The sequence below is a fragment of the Musca vetustissima genome, unplaced genomic scaffold (assembly GCF_032173495.1).
Source record: "Musca vetustissima isolate MV318-11 ecotype Yass unplaced genomic scaffold, APGP_CSIRO_Mvet_v1 utg5643, whole genome shotgun sequence".
In the NCBI taxonomy this organism is placed as follows: Eukaryota; Metazoa; Arthropoda; class Insecta; order Diptera; family Muscidae; genus Musca; species Musca vetustissima.
The window spans coordinates 401-16,457 of NW_026872717.1; the positions used below are offsets into that span (position 1 = coordinate 401).

The window sequence follows — 16,057 nt, forward strand, 5'->3', positions numbered from 1 at the left end:
ATATGTTGATAACCTTCGATACCGAAATGTGGCTAATGGCTGGTGTAATTTTTATAATAATATTTCTAATTTTATTGCCAGTAAAACGGGCTTATTTCAATATAGTGGATATTTCTGGTTGCTTTCTAATATCCCTTAAAGTACTAATTTTCACCTATGACGGTGTGATACACGAAACGACATCTCTTAATTTTATTATCACAATGTTATTTCTCTGTATTGGATGTAACCTCTCCAGTATTTATATATCGCGTATTTATGAACCCGACTTGAACACCCTGCAGGACATTGCACATACAAATTTACGTTTACATGTATGCAGCCGTTTTATGTCATTGGAAAATGTACCGAAATTTATGTACGGGCGTATGTTCGTTGGCAACAATACGGTGTCTCAGCAAAATCGTCTAAATCTACATTTCCCTAATATTTTAATGGCAATGGATGATATTGTAGAGTTTCTGCTATTTCAACAATTGTATATGACAAGGCCAATTGCCAGATATATTCCGGATTCGTTTTACACGATGCCACGGAATGAAACATTTAATGTACACTCTACCTTATGGTTGAGGGTATAAAAACGGAACGGAATGAAAATTTTAATATACACTCCACCTTATGGTGGACGGTATAAACATAAATTAAAAGGCATTAAATCGGCCGACCGAAAATTTTTGCTCACTTCACCTTCTTTATACTGGCAGTTATTTAAATGAAAATTCCACGCACAGGTAGAACTATACTTCCGATGTAATAGAAAAACGGACGGGATTCTTTATAAAAATAAGAAGACCTATGACGACAAAGTTTTACAAGGATATTGTAGCCTACTGAGCACCACTCATGTTTCTAAAATTTCCACCATAATTTCCGCCAAGTTCTTGATAATTTTTGGATGGTTGCACGACGTGAAGGTTGCGCCAAATAATCATGTTATTTAGTTTTGTTGAAATCGGTACATACAGGGTGAGATAAAAAACTGCAACAAAGTCAAACGCCATAATTTTTAAATTTTATTTGTTTTCAATTTTATTGAATGAAAGCAGAAAATGTAGGAAATAGCATCAGATTTTAGAATAACCGTCACACGCTGCCCGAATGTTGTTCTGCGATATTTTGGCTCATTCCCGGCGACGCGCTTGCTTCAGGTAGCGTTGGGTAGTTCATTGGAACTATTCCGAGAAAGGAACGATCGGAACTATTTCCAGCTCTGTAATGAAAACAGTTCCTTTTTATACCCTCCACCATAGTATGGAGGGTATATTAATATGGAGGGTATAAAAATTCCGTTTGTAACTCATCGAAATATTCATTTCCGACCCTATAAATTATATATATTCTTGATCAGGGTAAACTTCTAAGACGATCTAGCTATGTCCGTCCGTCTGTCCGTCTGTTGTAATCACGCTAGCTTCTGAAGGAATTGAGATAGGGTGCTGAAATTTTGCATAGGGTTGTCTTTTGTCTGCAGGCAGATCACCTTCGAAGATGGGATATATCGGTCCACGTTTAGGCATAGCTCCCATATAAAAGTACCCGCCAAATTTCGGTATTTTGGGGTTCTTGAGCGCGTTTTTCAGCCGAATTCGCTGAAATTTGCTGCATTGGGTTCTTATTGGGTACTAAATGTCTCCACAAAAAATTATTAATATAGGTTCACTTTTTTTTGGTAGTCCCCATATAACGTTACCTCCTAACTTTCAGTATTTCGTATTTTCCGCCGAATTAGCTGTAATTTAATATTTTGAGTTCTTAATAGGTACCAAATTTTCCCACAAAAAATTATGAATATAGGTCCATTTGTTCGCATAACCCCCATATAAGGGTACCCCCAATTTTCTGTATTTTGGGGGATCTTGAGCGCGTTGTTAACCGAATTTGCTGCAATTTAGTATTTTGTAGTCGTATATGGTAACAAATCGTCCTACCAAAAATTATTAATATTCGCCCCCTTCTTGGGGTCGTCCCCATATAACCCCCGCATTTAGGCTTAGCCTCTGTGTGGGTGGTACCAGAAGGGGTGGACCGATATTCCCCATGTTAGAACATGAACTGGTTTGGAAGAAATAATAAGATGGGCAAATGTGGGATGAAGTCAACATTTTTTGAAACTAATTTGGTCCAAAGAAACATGGGGTCTAGGACCAATATTTAGAACCATAATCGGTTTGTAGAAATGTCGGTATAGGGACACTTTTTGGTGTGTTCCCTATATTTTTATTTCAAGTACCTGTCAGCATATCTATGGTGGAGAGTATCCAAAGTTCGGCCCGGCCAAACTTAACGCTTTTTCACTTGTTCTAATCTCGTTCCTTTTTGATTGCGTTCTTTTTTCTGATCTCGTTCCTTTATTCCCATATTCTTCATTCGTTCGTATTTCAAATTGTGTAAATAGTTCAATTTTATTTTATTTATTTATTTTTTAATATATTTTTATTTATTTATAAAAAAAAAGTATTTTGTGCTTATCGTCCTGCCGTTGAATTCTTTAGCTTCATTTTATTTTTTTTTTTTTAATTTTTGCAATTTTCAATTTTTGCAATTTTAAATTTTTGCATTTATTAACAAATCAACACGGAACTATGTGAGCGAAAAAAAAAACAAAAAGAACGACGCAAAAGAGAGATTCAAAGGAACTATGTAGGAGTCGGAACTATATGGAGCAAAGAAACTATAAACAGCAAAGGAACTATAGAGAGCAACGGAACTATTTGGAGCAAAGGAACTATAACGAGCAACGGAATTATAAAGAGCAAAGGAACTGTATTGAGCAAAGGAACTATTTGGAGCAAAGAACTTGTAGGGAATAAAAGAATTATATGGAGCAAAGGTAGTATATGGATCAAAGGAACTGTATTGAAAAAACGAAAAAACAAAACAAAAAGAACGATGAAAGAGAGAGATTCAAAGGAACTATGTAGGAGTCGGAACTATATGGAGCAAAGGAACAGTATGGAGTAAAGGAACTATATGGAGCAAAGGAACTACATTAAGGAACTAGTTCCTTTTTAAAAAAGGAACGAGAAAGATCGATCCGCTAAGTGAACTAGATTGTCCAACTCTAGCTTCAGGTGATCGACACTTTGGTATTTTTTATTGCAGACACAATTGTTCAACGGATTGGTATCCGATAGCCACTTGTGGTTTTCCAGCCAAATATAAAGAAATCACACTATGACGCTTGGATTCCATCACGAATAACTTTTTCGTCTGGAAATTGTCACAAAAATGTTGTTGTACGATTGTAAACAATATAATGAGCTGTCTTTGGATAATTTTAACAGCTGTCGGACGAGTGGTTTAGAAATGACAGCAGTCTGAAGTTGGTTGCAATTTTATCATCTCACCTTATATGCAGTTCATGGCATAATTATACAAGGCACTCTCATGGAGTCATATGTTTGCAATTTTTTCAAAAATTTGCCTTTGACAGTATTCAGCTTTCAAAATTTAAATGAAAATATCTTCCTTCGAAATGTACGTATATCAATGGCATGTGTTCAATGTATGTTCAATGGCACCAAATAATCAACGAGTTTCCGATTTTTCATGTAGATACAAATCTCATATTTATGCAATGTCTGATGGCTTATGTTAGTCTTATTTAAGTTTCCAATACAAATCGATTAGAAAATTTTCACATTGCTTAAAATGTTCCAATTACTTTTGTAAAATTAATAATGGAAAGATACGTCAAATTTCATGGAACATAAAATGCCAGGTGATATTTTCCACATCTGATATCTGTCGGATGCGTTAATGTTATATTGGTCAATTACAAAGATCTAATTCAAATATTTTTAAAAATTGCTTTAATTTCCGTTAAAAGTAGACCACATCCTGCCTACAAACAATTGAAATAATATAACGCATATGATATGAAGCAAATATAAATCAAGGGGGCATTCTATGAATGAAATTGAAATAAGAGTATATGGGAACAAAATCAAACGTCATAGCAGCGACTTACAGGAAAGACTGCATCTTACCGAATCGCCTAAAATTTCAGATCGATAGAGCATTTTTTTCTCATAAATACAAACATTGTTTACAGATTAACATCTGTGGAATATATCTTTATCTCAATTACTAGTGCTTCGCAAGGTAACATGTCTTCGGGTCTCAAACAAAAACCAGGTGCAAAATTTTAACTGCAAAGGAAAAGTAAAAAAATTAAATTGAAGTCAATAACAAAATCGGAAAAATATAAAATGAACAACAACATTTATTTAGTTTTTTTTTCATACACATTCAGACAAACCACAAACCTATCAAATGTGTGAGAACGCAGCACCACAACAAAGCCCACATAGCCGGTGAACAATGTCTGCTGCCAACAACTTAACTCCGGCGGATGGAAAACCAAAATATGTACAAAAATCATTGACAATAACATCGTTCGTTGCCAAATGGCCGCCGGTCTAAATGTAAACAAGCAGTCAAAAACATGATTCTGTCGTGCTAAAACCAATTGTCCGGCAACTTTTGTGAAAAGAGAGGTAATTAGATATTTCAGCACTGAGACATTATTAATTGAAACCCTTCGGAATGTTGAGGTCCTCTCTTTGTTCGAGAGATATTCTTATATTATTCTATCGATACAAGTCTCCATAGGGACATCTGCAAGGTATTCCGTCCAAAAAAGCTCTACTGTTCATAAGGTTTTCTGTTTGAGGAAAGTATTCTGTTTATAGAAATCCACTTAGAGGTCTTCAGAAAGTTCAATAAAATAATTTCAGGATTTTAATTGTTGGGCAACTTTAGGATACAGACAGGCAATTTGATATTACATTTTTTATACCCTACACCACACTGTGGTACAGGGTATTATGTCTTTGTGCATATGTTTGTAACAGGCAAAAATAATCGAGATAGACCCATGATTCCGTTTGAGAATATCCATAGAATCACTTTCTGAGTCGATTTATGCATGTCCGTCCGTCCGTCCGTCTGTCCGTCCGTCCATGTATTTTTGTTAACAAAGTACAGGTCGCATTTATGATCCGATCTGGATGAAATTTGGTACAGTGTCCTGTACCAATTTCTACTGAAATTGGAGAAAATCGGTCCACGCTTAGGCATAGCTCCCATATAAGGGTACCCCCCCAATTTTCGGTATTTTGAGGTTCTTTAGCGCGTTTTTTAACTGAATTCGCTGAAATTTGGTACTTTGAGTTCATATTGGGTAGCAAATCTCCTTACTTAAAATTATATATATATGTCCATTTTTTCGGGTATTCCCCATATAAGGGTACCCCCAATTTTCGGTATTTTGGGGTTCTTGGGCTCGTTTTATAACTGAATTCCCTGAAATTTTGTACATTTTTTTCTAGTAGTCCCCATATAACGGTACTCCCAAATTTTTGGTATTTTGGGGGTTCTGATCGTATTTTTCGACCGAATTGACTGTAATTTAGTACGTCGAGTTTTTATTAGGTAGCAAATCTCTCCACTATAAAAATAAATATAGGTCCATTTTTTCGGGTAGCCCACATATAAGGGTACCCCCAATTTTCGGTATTTTGGGGTTCTTGAACGCGTTTTTCAAGCAACTTCTTTGTAATTTGGTTTTTTGTAGTGTATATGGTAACAAACCTCCCTCCCAAAAATTATTAATATTCGCCCCCTTTTAAGGGGTAGTCCCCTTATAACCCCCTTTTTATACCCTTCCCCACACTGTGGTACAGGGTATTATGTCTTTGTACATATGTTTGTAATTTAGATATAGCTCCGATGTATAGTTTCGTCCGATTTAATGTAAATAGTGCACCAAACTCCCAATAGTGGTACGACTAAAGCAACATTTTGCGCAGAGTACTGAATTAGGTCCCGATTGATGTATGAGAAATTTTGTTGGAATCGGTTCAGATTTATATCTAAATATGCTATATATAGTTTAGTCCGATTTTATGTAAATGGAGCTACATACTGCCAATATTTATCCGATTGAGACAAAATTGTGAACAGCGAACTAAATTAGGTCATGATTAATGAATGCGAAGTTTTGTTGAAATCGGGTTAGATTTAGATATAGCTCCCATATATAGTTTCGTTCGATTTTATATAAATGGTGCACCAAACTTCCAATATTGGTCCGATCAACACAAAATTTTGCACAGAGTACTGAATTAGGTCTAGAGTGATGTATGCGAAATTTTGTTGAAATCGGTTCAGATTTAGATATTGCTGCCATATATAGTTTCTACAGGATATTGTAGTAATAAACATGTATTGCATGTAACCATAGTGGTGAAGGGTGAGGATATATATATATATATATATGAGAGCTATATATAAATGTGAACCGATTTTCACGAATCTTAGAACGTTTTATTCAAGACTCAACTTTGTTTACAATGTAACACTAACAGATGGGAGGGTATGCATAAATCAACTCAGAAAGTGATTCTATGTATAATCTCAAAAGGGACTATGGGTATATCTCGTTCTGTTCTCTAGAAAATGTACACTTATTTTTCTGGCAGTCCGTGAAAAAATAATCCGAATTTATTTAGTTTTTCTATCAACATATGATTATACCTTTCTGTCAATAAAATTGTACGGCTTTTTTAGAAAATATAATTGCTTTTGGGATAATTAATTTTGATCATAGATATAAATTCCAAAGGCAAAAATACGGTGAAAAATAAAAATCTACACACACATGACCGTTAAACCTTAAAAAAACCATTTCAATTACATTCTTGGGGTGAGACAAAAAAAATCTCGTCCTCAAATCCTACCACCATTTATTAAATGTGTTCCAAAATTAGAACCTTTTATGGTTAACCTAAACGGAACGGCAAACAGTATGACCTTTCACTTGTTGTCGGATACAGTGATTTGAAAACCATTCGAAAACTTGTTGTGTGTAAAAAATAGATTATTTGAGTTTGATAAACAGGTGACATAAATTGAATTATGTGTTGGAAACCACTTATTTAATAAGAACTTAAACGAGGTTTACCTTTCTTCGTGTGGGTTATGTGGACATATGGTGAGAATGCGTTAAGTTCGGCCGAGTCGAACTTTTCATACCCTGCATGTGGCTAAAAATTCTGATGGGATATTACCAACATGGGATATTTGTATGTGTAAATCTCAAAATAATAAAACGAAATTTGCATGAAATCGAATGAAACTACATATAAAATTAGACCCGATTTTCATAAATTGTAATAGGGTCCGATCTTGGGCCAAATACATGATCTGTTTAAATTTCATATAATTCGGAACATACACGAGGAATGTACTTTAAATAATAAAATAATACATGGACAGACAGAAGACTGATGGACAAACATAAATCGATTCGGAAGGTGATCCTATGCATATCCCCTAAAGTTACTATCGGACTATCCCACTTTCCTTGTGCATGTTACAAACACTTGCATAAAGGCGTAATTCCCTGTACTGCAGTATGGTGAACGATATAAAAAGCACTCACCATAACATTGCAATTTAATTATTGCAAGCATGCAATTTATACGAAGTAGACAATTTTTTAATTACTCGTAGTTGTTAGCAAAGTATCAGAGTTAGATATAACCTGCACAATAAATACCGATCCCTACAAGGAAACTAAATTTTTTTTTCAATATCCTTCAAGTGTCATTCTTTAAAAAAATTCACCAAAATATATTCTTTCTATATCCTTAAAAATATTATATAGTCCTTAATCCAGTGAGAGGAGCAGTATAGTCAGACGGGGCCGACCATATGATACCCTACACAACTACCACGAAAAGCTAACTTTCTGCGGTTCTATATTCTGAGCCTGGGCAATATTTCGTGATATTTGCACTTATTTATATTTGGTCACTTTAGGTTTTTGTTAATTTGACCCTCGGAATATTGACAGACCATCATCTAAACAGCCGCTCTAAGTATTTTGTCAGATCCCCTTCACCTTGTAAAATATGTGATGTTCTGCTATAATAATTGCCTCTAGAACGACTAGAAAATCTGACAAAATTAAAGTTTTCTGTTCATTGCACCCCCTCAATGAAACTACATGTACAATTTCAAAGCGATTAGCGCGACATTTCCGCCCTCTAATGCAGCAATAGTAATACTAGGCACATAGTCACCTTTACCTAATTACGGATAACTCCCACATCAGAGTACATACAGCCATATAATTGGTATCAATTTTAAGGTCAACAACTCTGCTTGGATATGCTATCAACTTCTCGGGTATATGTCCTTCATGAGCAAGTATATATGCCTCCAGAATAAAGATGTTGTAATTTTTCACACAAAAGTCAGCGTCCATTTGACCTGCTAAATATTGACGATCTTTATTAAAACAGGCATGCTTATTCTTTGGTCCGATCTCCTTCTCCATGCAAAAATTCGGGGTGTTTGGGCAATAATTGCGGCCTCTGGAGCGACCAGAAAAACTGACAAAAATAAAGTTTTTGGTCCCTTTAATCCCCTAAATATTAATCGATCTTTTCCATCCAACATGCAAAATTTCGTGAAGATTGGTCCATAACTGTGGCCTGTATCGTGTTTACAAATTATAATGGACAGACGGACGGACACACATATCTAGATCGACTCAGCTAGTCGAGATATAACGATCTGTATAAAGGTGGGTCTAGGACCAATATTTCGCGGCGTTACAAACTTTTGGGGCTGCACTAAGCTATAACACCCTGACAACATAGTTGTGTAGGGTATAAAAAGTATTCTTTAGGAAATACACACTTATTACAGTCCAATTGAATATAGGGTGCCACCACCTGGCGACACCGTCGACACTAGGTTTAGATCTCATGAATTCATAGAACGTTTAGCCCTCAATCAAACAATTTTCTGATTAATAACCACCACTTACCTGTTAAACATGTTCAACAAAGGCAGTAAACGCAAATAGATGGCGAGATAAGGACACTTTGAAAATTCATTCGTTGTATTTCGAACATCTGGCTTAATAGATTTTATTAGCAGGATGATCTGAATAGCTGAGAGGCATTTGGTTTTATTTCATATTTTAACTTAGTTGCGTTTATCAAAGTATAGATTGGTTTTAGTATTTACGTGGACATGTGGCTAAGAAGTTCAGCGAATAGTCTCCTCTACAGTGTTTTTGTATTTTCAATATTACAATTTGTCGAAAATATGAAACAAGTAGAGAAAGAAGAAATCATGGAATCAGAAATTAAACTACTGGCTATGGTGGATCATCTTAATGCTGAATACAATGTTGAATTGAATTTAATTATAAATATTGGTGAAAATGAAGGCGTGGAACTGGAGGCGATTTTACAGAATGTGCAGCTACCGAAAATAATAACTACTGCATCAGATGTAAAATTGAGTAATTTATATCGAAATTTCAATATGAACATACTTAGTCTGGTTTTACTGAAGCAACAGAATATGAACGAAAGTTTTATGGCCTTGGATCAACTGCTGTGGAGGCGGCATTATACCCCTATTATATTCATCTACAAAACAATGGAAAGCAATACAATTTTGGATATCTTTCAAAAAGCTTGGCAACAGGGTCACACATCCGTTGTGGTCTGGTGGCAAAATAAAGTCTTTAGCTATAACCCCTATCCCAGTATAAAAATAAAACAACTGGAAACCCCCCAGGACTTCATGAAACACTTACTACAACAGCAAAATTTTAATAAATTCGAAATAAAAGTGCCACTCTTTCATAATCCTCCACGGAGCTTCAGTTATGTCAATCGTGAAGGAGTTGAGATTCGAACCGGATTTTTTTGGAAAACAATTGAAACATTCGTGACGTCGCGCAATGGTACATTACAATATGAGTTCTTCGATATATGGTCGACTGATTTGAATCGGGAAACTGTTACGGATTTCATTATGAATGCTGGTTATAGTTTCATACCCACAATGGTTGTGCCCAAAGGCGACTTTGAGAAGAGTAATGCCATACATTTTGCTCATGATTATCTGCTAACTGCCGTTGGCAAGGAAATTCCCGAAAACCAATATCTGTTGATAACCTTCGATACCGAATTGTGGCTAATGGCTGATGTAATTTTTATAATAATATTTCTAATTTTATTGACAGTAAAACGGCTTTATTTCAATATAGTGGATATATCTGGTTGCTTACTATGTTCCTTTAAAGTACTGATTTTCACTTATGACGGTTTGCTACAAGAAACCACTTTTCTCAATTTTATTCTCACAATGTTATTTCTTTGCATTGGTTTATTTTTTACAGTTATCTATGGCTGTAATCTCTCCAGTATTTATGTATCGCGTATTTATGAACCCGACTTGAACACCCTGCAGGACATTGCTCGTACGAATTTACGTGTACAGGTATACGGCCTGGAATACGATCATTTAATGTCATTGGAAAATTTACCGAAATTTCTGTACAGTCGCATGTTCGTTGGCAACAATACAGAGTTTCAGGAAAATCGTCACAATCTGCATTTACCTAATATAATAACGGGAATGGAAGATATTGTAGAGTTTATGCTTTTTCAACAGTTGTATATGACTAGACCAATTGCCAGATATATCCCGGAATCATTTTACTCGATACCACTTTGCATTCCCATACCGCATCGTTCACCATTTCTGAATGATTTTAATCGGTATTTATCCTATATTCAGGATAGTGGGTTATTTAATAAATTCAAACTGGACAGCAAGTGGGATGGAATTTTGAGTTCAATTATACGATTTTTCCCCGACGAAGAACCAAATCGTTCACTGTCGCTGTTTTACCTTCAGTATGCATTTCTTTTGTGGTTGTCGGGATTGTCGATTGCCCTACTAAGTTTTATTGCGGAGATTTGTTATTGGCATAAGAAGAAATATAAAAAATCAATAATACAAATATATACATGAAAACATTAAATTATCATTTCCAAAAACAAAAATTATAAATAACATTAAGTCGTGGATATATAATCTTTTTAAATGAAATAAATAGAACTAACATTTAAGAGTTGTATTTAAATTATCTGCGATGCAATTTTCAAGCGCGCAAAAAATAAAATAAAAATCAATCCGAACATCGAACATTTTTATACCCTCCACAAATGGTATACTGACATTCAATCTAGAACTTCCGATGCAATAGAAACCAGTAAGGAATATTCAACAGATGAATCCTAACAGACGTCGAATTTTTGAAGGACCATTAACATGAAAATGGATCCATAAACATGTCATTCTGCAACCTATACAAATTTTTTTTCATTTGGTCAGACACAGGGTTGCTTCAAGCTAGGTTATATCTACTTCAGTACGCTGTGCCAAATTTTTTGACAATTGGCCTACCTTGGGGTCTTTGGTGAACCATTTATATATCGCACGAAAATATATATGGGAAACTTAACCCACATCATTAATAAAATAATTCAGTACGCTTTGCCAAATTTCTTGCAAATCGAAAGATATTTAGGGACTTTGGTACACCATTTACACAAAATCGGACGAAAATATATATGGGAGCTATAACTAAATCTGGACCGATTTTCAGGAAACTTAACATACATCATTCTAGACCTAATTCAGTACGCTGTGCCAAATTTCTTTCAAATCGAAAGATATTTAAGGACTTTGGTACACCATTTACACAAAATCGGCCGAAAATATATATGGGAGCTATATCTAAATCTGGACCGATTTTCAGGAAACTTAACACACATCATTATAGACCTAATTCATTACGCTATGCCAAATTTCGTGCATATCGAAAGATATATAGGGACTTTGGTACACCATTTACATAAAATCGGACAAAACTATATATGGGAGCTATATCTAAATCTGAACCGATTTTCTCGAAACTTGGCACACATGATTCTGGACCTAATACATTACTCTTTGCCAAATTTCGTGCAAATCGAGAGATATATAGGGTCTTTGGTACACCTTTTACATAAAATCGGACGAAAATATATATGGGAGCTATATCTAAATCTGGACCGATTTTCAGGAAACTTAACACACATCATTCTAGACGTAATTCAGTACGATGTGCAAAATTTCGTGCAAATCGAAAGATATATAGGGACTTTGGTACACCATTTACATAAAATCGGACGAAAATATATATGGGAGCTATATCTAAATCTGGACCGATTTTCAGGAAACTTAACACACATCTTTATAGACCTAATTCATTACGCTATGCCAAATTTCGTGCATATCGAAAGATATATAGGGACTTTGGTACACCATTTACATAAAATCGGACAAAACTATATATGGGAGCTATATCTAAATCTGAACCGATTTTCTCGAAACTTGGCACACATCATTCTGCACCTAATTCAGTACTCTGTGCCAAATTTCGTGCAAATCGAAAGATAAAGAGGGACTTTGAGGCCCCATTTACATTAAATCGGAAAATATAAATGGGAGCTATATCTAAATCTGAACCGATTTTTCCCAATTTCAATAGGGTTCGTCCTTGGGCCAAATAAGTGACTTGTGCCAAATTTCATCCAAATCGGATCATAAATGCGACCTGTACTTTGTTTACAATTTAACATCTACAGACGGACGGACGGACGGACATGCATAAATCGACTTAGAAAGTGATTCTATGCATATTCTCAAAAGGAACCATGTGTCTATCTCGTTTCCTTTTGCCTGTTACAAACATATGCACAAATACATAATACCCTGTACCACAGTGTGGTGAAGGGTATAAAAACGGGCGGGATTTTTATAATGAGGTCATTAAAAATACAGGTCCTATGCTGACAAAGTTTTACAATGACATATTGTAACATTTGACAACACATGCTTCAAAAATTTCCACCAAGTTATTGATAATTTTTGGACGTGTCTACAATCGGCGGTAAGTTATGTGGGAGCTATGCCTAAACATTCTTCATGCTCTGAAAAACATAATGGTCCAAATTGCAGACATGCAGGTTGGGTAATAGGGTTAGGAACCAGGGTTCGAAGAATGATTAAAATACGCTCTTTCTCACGAATGCTCACGGGCGAGAATTCGAATGTTTTCAATTTATCGCGAATGATGAAGTTACAATAAATCAACAGTCGGCATTGGACCGCACATGTGCACTCACAGAAAGCGCGAGCGTAAACAACAACCAATCCAGTCTCGTTTGAGCTGTTGATGAAGGTGCTTGTGTTGTCGCTTGTTTTTACGAAGTTTGTCGAGAGAGCGAAAGTTACTCTCGCACACTTTGTGTCTGTGTGACCAAACAAATGCATATGTATATTTTGCGACCCATGCAATACAGGGTTGCCCATATTCGACGAACCCATCTGGCAACGTCATAACTTTTGACAGAGATGTCACATCGCTTAATGACATACCGCGTTTGAAGCGTCAGTCCAAGCAGATTTTTACCATGAATCAATACACGCCACGCGAGCGCTCTGAAATAGTTGAAATTTACATTCAACAGAAGAAGTCAATTGTGAAAACTCAATGTGCTTTTAAAACATTAAAAAGGAGACTTACCAGTCGAAAAAATTTCGACTGGTAAGGCTCTTTCTAATTCGAAGAGGCCATATAAAAGTCGACCAAGGCGATCGGCCGAGAATATCGCTGAAGTACGATCTCAGCAGTTGGGCATGGCTCGGTCCACTTTACAACGGATTATTCGCATTGATTTGCATTTGTTCCCATACAAAATTCAATTGACGCAAAGAATGTTGCCTGCGGAAAAGCCTCGTCGATTGGAATGGGCCCAAAGAGTCATCGAAATGGCCGAAGATGACGAGCAATTTTGGAACAAAATTATCATGTCCGATGAAGCCCATTTCACATCGAATGGGACCGTAAATAAGCAAAATTTCCGTTTTTATGCCACTGAAAATCCTCAGGAGATTCAGGAAGTGCCTCTTCATGACGAAAAAGTCACAGTTTGTTGCGGCGTTAGTGCGAAAACGGTCATTGGGTCGTTTTTCTTCCAAAATGAAAATGGCCATGCTGTTACCATCAATCATGATGACCAATTTTGTGATGTCAATTATTCGTCGAAAGCGTATGAGGCAGTTCTGGTTTCAACAAGACGGCGCTCCACCGCACACAAGTCGCATAACATTCGATTTTCTGAAGAATTTGTTTCCGGGCCGTTTGATGTCGAAAATTTGTGATTTGGACTGGACACCGCGTTCGCCCGATTAAAAAATCTACTTGGAACAAATTAAATGATTAACATTGCCAACCGCCAAATTTTTATTTTTTTCTGTGATTAAAAAAACAAAAACATGGGTCCGTCGAATATGGGCAATCCTGTAAATGCACAAGCATTTGCATTCTCTCGCGAATGTTCGCATTGTACGAAAAATTCACGAACGATAAAATTTCGCTGCAAGCGTCGCCGATTCATTCGTTCGCGAGCATTTGTTGCGGTAGAACATTCTTTTGAAAAACTTAAAAAACAAATGTTCGCGAATTCTCGCGAGCACTGCTAAAAACAACAACAAACAAAAATAATATCATTAACACAAACAACGAAAAAATATGTGTGTAACAGAAAGTGTGTGGAATAACAAAACACATGTCCAACAACTATTGAGTTCACGAACGTCTGTTGTTATTGTTTTTGCCGTTTTGAGCATTCGCGAGAATTCGGGAATGTTTGTTTTCATTTGTGAGAGAATGTCAGAAAGAATTTCAACCACCAAACGAAACGAACGAACGTTGTTGTGTGCTCTCACTCGTTTGTGAGAGAATTTATCGCCATAAATTCATTATTAAAATGAGCACAAAACAAAAAGAATATATTTTGAATCATTCGCGAGCGAATTTTTGCGCACCCTGTTAGAGTGGTTTTATATCACTGTTCACCAAACAGGCGCCCGTGGGCGCTTTGGGAGAGTACCAATACAAACACAGTTCTGTGTTCGAACTCAACATTATTCTCGACATCGAACATGTCGTATGCTTTGCAATGCTTTAACATAGACGATCTGTACCGAGAGAGCGAAAATGACTCTCCCAACGGATCTATGCGTGTGTCCAACACAATCATAGCAGTTTGCATATGTATTGTTGGCTAACCCTGTTTTATATTTATCGGGATCGGGATCGGTTTGAGAGTTTCTCTCTCTCTCAGTGGTAAATTGTGATTTGTGTTGGAAAACATTACCACAGGTAGGAACAAAAAAGTACGAAAAGGTACCTAAAATTCTACTTCAAATGATAATAAATCATAATTATCGAGAAATATTGGCCAATATTTATACCAGTTATTTGCATAAATAATATATGTTATAATTTAAGCGTAAATGTATCCACGAATAATAAAAAATCAAATTTTTGTTTTGGTACGTTTATGACAATTCGTACCTTTTGTGAACAAAAAGTACGCTTGTTACTCGCTCAAGAGAGAGAAACTCTCAACACCGATCCCGATCCCGATAAATATAAAACCACGCTTAGGAACTTCAATACGCCGAAAATTAAACGCGACGTTTCAAGACATTAACCTATATTGATTAATTTGTGGAAATAAGTTTTGCTGCTTCAAGGAGAAAATTAAATTAATTAAAAACTTATTAATTCCAAAAATAGGAAGATACCATTCTATAGAGCCGTGCCAAAACATCGCCTGATATTGAAAATTACCTAAAAAATATATTGAAGCAATAAGTATTTGTAGGTCTCAAAAGACAATAACAAATTCTTTATTATTTTTTAAAATGACTCACATTGTCGCTATTAGGAACTTCGATGCACTCAATAACTTTCCATTACTTGTCCAAGACTGGATTTGTATTGTAGTGTTCAAAGCTCGCTAAATGAATTAGCGACTTCTTACAATTTCGCGCTCCTTTTATACTGTTTCTTGATTGGTAAATTTACAGTTGTAATGAAAGGGTATAATATTACAAGGTTGTTAGTGGAGACGTAAAGTAAATATACTCAAAAATAAATAAAGATAAAGTTGATCCGCTTCAATATAAATATATATATATATATATGTATATTCAGTAAAAAAAACGGCTAAAACCTTCACGATACCGCGATGTTTCCGAAAGCTGCTAAAATCTAAAAAAAATATTAAAAATGCAGCGTTACATTTATGTTGGTGGTCTATACCACAACATTGAC

The 16,057-nt window shown here is 35.6% G+C and overlaps 1 protein-coding gene across 1 annotated transcript; it reads left to right on the forward strand.

Moving 5' to 3' along the window:
* The first annotated feature begins 9,129 nt into the window (after nt 1–9,129).
* Nucleotides 9,130–15,575, forward strand: LOC133338017 (uncharacterized). The gene is made up of 3 exons (XM_061546207.1): nt 9,130–10,141; nt 10,217–10,598; nt 15,518–15,575. The coding sequence occupies exons 1-3, from the start codon at nt 9,130–9,132 to the stop codon at nt 15,573–15,575; spliced, it is 1,452 nt and encodes a 483-aa protein (XP_061402191.1).
* Nucleotides 15,576–16,057: the final 482 nt, after the last annotated feature.